Below are 7,626 nucleotides of genomic sequence, written 5' to 3' on the forward strand. Positions count from 1 at the left end.
GTACAGACCAGTACGGACCAGTATGGGCCAGTATGGACCAGTACTGACCCATACGGACTGGTATGGACCAGTACAGACCAGTACAGGACCAGTATGGACCGGTACAGACTGGTATGGGTTGGTACAGGACCAGTATAGGACCAGTACAGACCAGTAAGCACCAGTATAGACCAGTAAGGACCAGTACAGACCAGTACGGACCAGTATGGACCAGTATGGACCAGTACAGACCAGTATAGACTGTTATAGGATCAGTACAGGACCAGTATGGACCAGTACAGGACCAGTACTTACTGGTACAGGACCAGTATGGACCAGTACAGACTGGTATGGATTGGTACAGGACCAGTACAGACCAGTATGGACCATTACAGGACCAGTATGGACCGGTACAGACTGGTATGGATTGGTACAGGACCAGTATAGGACCAGTACAGACCAGTAAGGACCATTACAGGACCAGTATGAACTGGTACAGGACCAGTATGGACCAGTCCAGCCCCATATGGCCCTTTACAGCCCAGTATGGCCCAGTACAGCCCAGTACGGACCAGTATGGCCCCAGTATGGACCTGTACAGCCCAGTATGGCCCAGTACTGCCCCAGTATGGCCCAGTATGGCACCAGTATGGCCCATTACAGCCCAGCATGGCCCAGTACAGCCCAGTCCAGCCCCAGTATGGCCCAGTACAGCCCCAGTACAGCCCAGTATGGCCCAGTATGGCACCAGTATGGACCAGTATGGCCTTGGTATGGCCCAGTACAGCCCAGTATGGACCAGTATGGCCCCAGTAAGGCCCAGTACAGCCCAGTATGGACCAGTATGGCACCAGTATGGCCCAGTATGGCCCAGTATGGCCCAGTAAAGCCCAGTATGGCACCAGTATGGCCCAGTATGGCCCAGTACAGCCCCAGTACAGCCCAGTATGGCACCAGTATGGACCAGTACAGCCCAGTACGGCCCCAGTATGGACCAGTACAGCCCAGTATGGACCAGAATGGCACCAGTACAGCACCAGTATGGCCCAGTACAGCCCAGTATGGCCCAGTATGACCCAGTACAGCCCCAGTATGGCCCAGTACAGCCCCAGTACGGCCCCAGTATGGCCCAGTCCAGCCCAGTATGGCCCGGCCTAACCCCAGTCTGTCCCAGTCTGCCCCAGTGCGGGGCCCCAGTGCTCCCAGTGCCCCCCAGTAATGATTAACCCGCCCCTCCCCCCAGGGCAGGGGGTGAACAAAGGGGGGGGGGGCACTTATGGGGCAGGGGGGGCACTTGTGGGGCAGGGGGGGAACTTATGGGGCATGGGGGGCACTTATGGGGCAGAGGGGGGGTACTTATGGGGCAGGGGGTGTTTATGGGGCAGGGGGGCACTTATGGGGCTGGGGGGTGGTTATGGGTCCCGCCCCCCACTTATGGGTCCCATAGGGCCCTATAGGGTCACTTATGGGCCCCATAACCCCACTTATGGGTCCCGACCCCCACTTATGGGTCCCGCTGGGCCCCATAGGGTCACTTATGTGCCCCACAGCCCCACTTATGGGTCCCGAGGCCCCACTTATGGGTCCTGCCCCCCACTTATGGGTCCCAAAGGGCCCCATAGCCCCACTTATGGGTCCCGAGGCCCCACTTATGGGCCCCATAGCCCCACTTATGGGTCCCAAAGTCCCACTTATGGGTCCTGCCCCCCACTTATGGGTCCCGATACCCCACTTATGGGTCCCATAGGGCCCCATAGCCCCACTTATGGGCCCCATAACCCCACTTATGGGTCCCACCAGCCCCACAGCCCCACTTATGGGTCCCGCCCCCCCACTTATGGGTCCCGTAGCCCCACTTACAGGCCCCATAGCCCCACTTATGGGTCCTGCCCCCCACTTATGGGTCCCAAAGTCCCACTTATGGGTCCTGCCCCCCACTTATGGGTCCCAGATGGGGGTCAGGGGCTACTTATGGGTCCCGTAGGGCCCCATAGGGTCACTTATGTGCCCCATAGCCCCACTTATGGGTCCTGAAGTCCCACTTATGGGTCCCACCCCCCAACTTCTGGGTCCCGCCGCCCCCTTACCCACAGCCCCACGGCGAGGACGAGGGCGAAGTAGCCGCCGATGACCCCCAAGTCCCCCGGCCCCACAGCGGCCATCGCCCCCCAACCCCGGCCCCACAGCCCCGGCCCCACAGCCCCCCCACACACTGATATAGGGCGGCCGTGGGGCGGAGCTGTGGGGCTGGCCCCATAACCTGACCCCATAACCGCCCCCCCCCCCCCCCCCGCCATGGGCACGCTCGGCTGCCCCCCAAGTGGCCCCGGTGACCCCGGCGAGGGGGTGGGGCGGGGAGAGCGGGGGGCCCTATAGGGGGGGCTCTGCCCCATAGATTGGGGGCTGGGGCCCTATAGGGGGGTCTCTGCCCCATAGATTCTGTTCTAGGGACCCATAGAGGCCCCATAGGGGGACCCTGCCCCATAGATTGGGTCCTGGTGCCCCATAGATTGGGGCCTGGGGCCCTATAGGGGGGTCTCTGCCCCATAGATTCTGTTCTAGGGACCCATAGAGGCCCCATGGGGGGACCCTGCCCCATAGATTGGGGGCTGGGGACCCATAGAGACCCCATAGGGGCCCTATAGGGGGGTCACTGCCCCATAGATATGGTCCTAGTGCCCCATAGAGGTTCCATAGGGAGTTCCTGCCCCATAGATTGGGGGCTGGAGCCCCATAGATCCCATCCTGGGGCCCTATAGGGGGGTCTTTGCCCCATAAATTGGGGGCTGGGGGCCTATAGGGGGGCTCTGCCCCATAGATCTGGCCCTAGAGCCCCATAGAGGCCCTATAGGGGGACCCTTCCCCATAGATCGGGTCCTGGGGCCCTATAGGGGGGTTCCTGCCCCATAGATTGGGGGCTGTGGTCCTATAGAGACCCCATAGAGGCCCTATAGGGGGGTCTCTGCCCCATAGATTGGGGGCTGGGGCCCCATAGAGACCCCATAGGGACCCTATAGGGGGTCTCTGCCCCATAGATTCTGTCCTAGGGACCCATAGAGGCCCCATAGGGGGTCCCTGCCCCATAGATTGGGTCCTAGTGTCCCATAGATTGGGGCCTGGGGCCCTATAGGGGGGCTCTGCCCCATAGATTGGGGGCTGGGGCCCTATAGAGACCCCATAGAGACACTATAGGGGGTCTCTGCCCCATAGATCTGGCCCTAGAGCCCCATAGGGACCACATAGGGGGTCCCTGCCCCATAGATCGGGTCCTGGGGCCCTATAGAGGGGGTCTCTGCCCCATAGATCCGGCCCTAGAGCCCCATAGAGGTCCCATATGGGGACCCTGCCCCATAGATCGGGGGCTGGGGCCCTATAGAGACCCCATAGGGGCCCTATAGGGGGGTCTCTGCCCCATAGATTAGGGCCTGGAGCCCCATAGGCGCCGCAAAGCCTCATGGGACTTGTAGTCCATTCCCCCTATCTCTTCCATTAACCCCTATGGAGCCCGAACTACAGCTCCCATCATCCCTTGCGTCCTCCAGGCCTTCCTTTCTGCTTCTTCCTTGATTGGCCTCCCTGGAGCCGCAAAGCCCCATGGGATCTTTAGTCTTTCCCCCCATCTCCCCCATTGACTCCTTATGGAGCCCGAACTACGGCTCCCATCACCCCTTGCGCCCCTCAGACTCCCCCTCTCAGCCCCTTCCCGCTTCCCCCTTTAGTGTCCCCTTTAGCACCGCAAAGCCCCATGGGAATTGTAGTCCACTCCCCCATCTACCTCATTGACTCCTTATGGAGCCAGAACTACGACTCCCATCACCCCTTGCGTCCTCCAGGCCTTCCTTTCCGCTTCTTCCCTGATTGGCCTCCCTAGAGCCGCAAAGCCCCATGGGACTTGTAGTCCTTTTACCTCATGTTATAATGGAGTCCAATAGGGCCCGGAACTACAGCTCCCATCAGCCCTTGCGCCGCTGCGGCCTTCCTTTCCTCTTCTCCGCTCCATCCCATCCCAGCGCCGCAAAGCCTCACGGGACTTGTAGTCCTTCCCCCCTTCTTATAACAGACCCCTATGTGACCCAGAACTACCGCTCCCATCATCCCTTTCGTCCTCAGGGCCTTCCTTTCCACTTCTTCCCTGATTGGCCTCCCTAGAGCCGCAAAGCCCCATGGGACGTGTAGTCCTTCCCCCTCACCTTACAACGAGCCCCAATGGGGCCCAGAACTACGACTCCCATCACCCCTTGCGTCCTCAGGGCCTTCCTTTCCACTTCTTCCCTGATTGGCCTCCCTAGAGCCGCAAAGCCCCATGGGACGTGTAGTCCTTCCCCCTCACCTTACAACGAGCCCCAATGGGGCCCAGAACTACGACTCCCATCACCCCTTGCGTCCTCAGGGCCTTCCTTTCCGCTTCTTCCCTCTAGACCTTCTCCAGCGCCGCAAAGCCTCACGGGACTTGTAGTTTTTTCCCCTTACTTTATAACGAGCCCCAATGGGGCCCGGAACTACCACTCCCATCACCCCTTGCGCCGCAGCGGCCTTCCTTTCCGCTTCTTCCCCCAAAGCTTCCCCAGCGCCGCAAAGCCTCACGGGACCTGTAGTCTTTTAACCTCACGTTATAACGGAGCCCAATGGGGCCCGGAACTACACCTCCCACCCCCCCTTGCGCCCTCCTCCCCCCTCCATCCCCCTCCCCATGATGGCGGAGCCCCTCTCTTGGTGCGTGGAGGCCCTGAGGAGCGGGGCCGAGCCGGGCCTGGGCCGGGCCTTGAGGGCCCTGCGGAGCCTCCACACCCGCAACGAGGCCGGGGCCGTTCGGTTCCGGGCCCGGGGGGGTTTGGGGCCGCTCCTGGAGCTCCTCCGGGACCCCCAAACCCAAGCCCAAGCCCAGGAGGGCTCCGGGGGTCGGGGCCGAAGCCTGGGCCTGGCCCTCAGCGTCCTGGGGAATCTCTGCACGGAGCCGGGGTGCAGGAGGCAGGCCCGGAGCCTCGGGGGGGTGCCCCGGCTGGGTGAGAGGGGGGGAAAAGGGGGGAAAAGGGGGGAAAAAGGGGGAAATAAGGGGTTATTGGGGGGGTTGGGGGGGAAATAAGGGGTTATTGGGGGGGTTGGGGGGGAATTGGGGGGGTTAGGGGGGAAAAAGGGGGGAAAAAGGGGGAAATAAGGGGTTAATGGGGGGGTTGGGGGGGAAATAAGGGGTTATTGGGGGGATTGGGGGGGGTTGGGGTGGATAAAAGGGGGGTTGGGGGGGAAAAAGGGGGAAATAAGGGGGTTTGGGGGGGAAATAAGGGGTTATTGGGGGGACTGGGGGGGGTTGGGGTGGATAAAAGGGGGGTTGGGGGGGAAATAAGGGGGTTTGGGGGGGAAAAAGGGGGAAATAAGGGGTTAATGGGGGGGTTGGGGGAGAAATAAGGGGTTATTGGGGGGGTTGGGGGGGAATTGGGGGGGTTAGGGGGGAAAAAGGGGGGAAAAAGGGGGATTTGGGGGGGGATTGGGGGGGAAAAAGGGGGGATTGGGGGGGTTGGGGGGGATTAGGGGGGGGAAAAGGGGGAAATAAGGGGGTTTGGGGGGAGATTGGGGGGCTGGGGGGGGTCCTAGAGGGGATATTGGGGGGTTTGGGGGGTGTTAAAGGGGTTAATGGGGGGTTTGGGGGTGAAATAGGGGGGTGGGGGGGTCCTAGAGGGGATATTGGGGGGTTTGGAGGGGAACTGGGGGGTCTTAAAGGGGTTATTGGGGGGATTGGGGGGGGAAAGGGGGATTGGGGGGGTCTTAAAGGGGATATTGGGGGGTTTGGGGGAGAAATGAGGGGTTTGGGGGGGTTTGGGGGGTCTTAAAGGGGTTATTGGGGGAATTGGGGGGGAAATAGGGGGGTGGGGGGGTCGTAGAGGGGATATTGGGGGGGTTCAGGGAGGAATTGGGGGGGATAAAGGGGGATTTGGGGGACTTGGGGGGGAGATTGGGGGGCTGGGGGGGTCCTAGAGGGGATATTGGGGGGTTTGGGGGAGAAATGGGGGGGTTTGGGGGGGAATTGGGGGGTCTTAAAGGGGTTATTGGGGGGTTTGGGGGGGAAATTGGGGGGTGGCGGGGTCGTAGAGGGGATATTGGGGGGTTTCGGGGGGAATTGGGGGGGGTTGGGGGGTCTTAAAGGGGTTATTGGGGGAACTGGGGGGGAATTGGGGGGGATTGGGGGAAGATTGGGGGGTAAATAGGGGGGTGAGGGGGCCCTAGAGGGGTTATTGGGGGATTTAGGGGGGCTTAGAGGGCTTTTGGGGGGGGTTGGACCCAAAATTGGCAGCTTTGACCCCAAAATGGGAGGCCCTATAGGGGTTAATGGGGAATTTTGGCAGTCCTATAGGGTTTTTTTTGGGGGGGCGTGGCCCAAAAGCAGGGTTTTTCACCCCAAAATGACAACTTTCACCCCCAAATGGCAAATTTCACCCCAAAACCAGGCTGTTCAGACCCAAAAGGGGGAATTTCACCCCAAAATGGGCAATTTCACCCCAAAAAGGGGCTGTTCAGACCCCAAAATGGCAAATTTCATCCCAAAACGGGGTTTTTCACCCCAAAACTGGGGTGTTTGGACCCAAAACTGGGCTGTTTGGACCCAAAAATGGGGCATTTCACCCCAAAATGGCGAATTTCACCCCAAAATCGGGCTGTTCAGACCCAAAATGGGGCAATTTCACCCCAAAACGGGGCATTTCACCCCAAAATGGCAAATTTCACCCCAAAAAGGGGCTGTTCAGACCCCAAAATGGGGCATTTCACCGCAAAACGGGGATTTTCACCCCAAACCCAGGTTTTCACCCAAAAACGGGGCTGTTCAGACCCAAAACTGGGGTGTTTGGACCCAAAACCGGGCTGTTTGGACCCAAAAATGGGGCATTTCACCCCAAAATGGGGGAATTTCACCCCAAAACGGGGCTGTTCAGACCCAAAAACAGGGAATTTCACCCCAAAATGGATGTGTTCAGACCCAAAAACGGTGAATTCCACCCCAAAACCTGCCTTTGGGGGGTTCCCTTATGTCATTTTTAACGGGATTCCCCGCTTTTAACCCCAAAACCCCCCTCAATGGGCCCTCATCGCCCCGCCCCTTTCCCCTTTAACCCCGCCCACTTTGACCACACCCTGCCTGGCCACGCCCCTTTATGTGACCACACCCTCTTTGGCCACACCCCCTGACTTTGGCCCCGCCCCCTGCAGTGGCCCTATTACGGGGTCCCGGCCCCGAGAGCGTGCGGAACCGGGCGGCGCGCGCCCTGGCCAACCTGGCCCTAGAACCCGAAGGAGCCCGCGACGTCCTGCAGGAGGGTGAGTGCGGCCCCAAAACGGCCCTAAATATCGGGAAACGACCCCAAAATGTGGCTGGGGGGGGGGAAGATGGCACTAAATGGTACTAAAATGGCACAAAATGGCTCCAAAAGGACCCTAAATGGCACAAAATGGCCCCAAAAGGGACCCAAAAGGACCCCAAGTGGCACCAAATGGCCCCAGAAAGACCCTAAATAATATAGGATTGACCCTAAAAGGCACAAAATGGCACCAAAATGGTACAAAATGGCACAAAATGGCCCCCAAAGGACCCTAAGTGGCAGAAAATGGCCCCAAAAGGACCCTAAAAGGCACCAAAATGGCACAAAATGGCCCCAAAAG

General features: G+C 59.9%; 1 protein-coding gene across 1 annotated transcript; it reads left to right on the forward strand.

Annotated features, from left to right (window-relative positions):
* The first annotated feature begins 4,672 nt into the window (after window positions 1–4,672).
* ARMC5 (armadillo repeat containing 5) lies at window positions 4,673–7,373 on the forward strand. The gene is made up of 2 exons (XM_032207305.1): window positions 4,673–4,982; window positions 7,177–7,373. Exons 1-2 carry the CDS (start codon window positions 4,673–4,675, stop codon window positions 7,371–7,373), a joined length of 507 nt encoding a protein of 168 aa, XP_032063196.1.
* Window positions 7,374–7,626: the final 253 nt, after the last annotated feature.

This window comes from Aythya fuligula, unplaced genomic scaffold (genome assembly GCF_009819795.1).
Source record: "Aythya fuligula isolate bAytFul2 unplaced genomic scaffold, bAytFul2.pri scaffold_80_arrow_ctg1, whole genome shotgun sequence".
Classification (NCBI taxonomy): Eukaryota; Metazoa; Chordata; class Aves; order Anseriformes; family Anatidae; genus Aythya; species Aythya fuligula.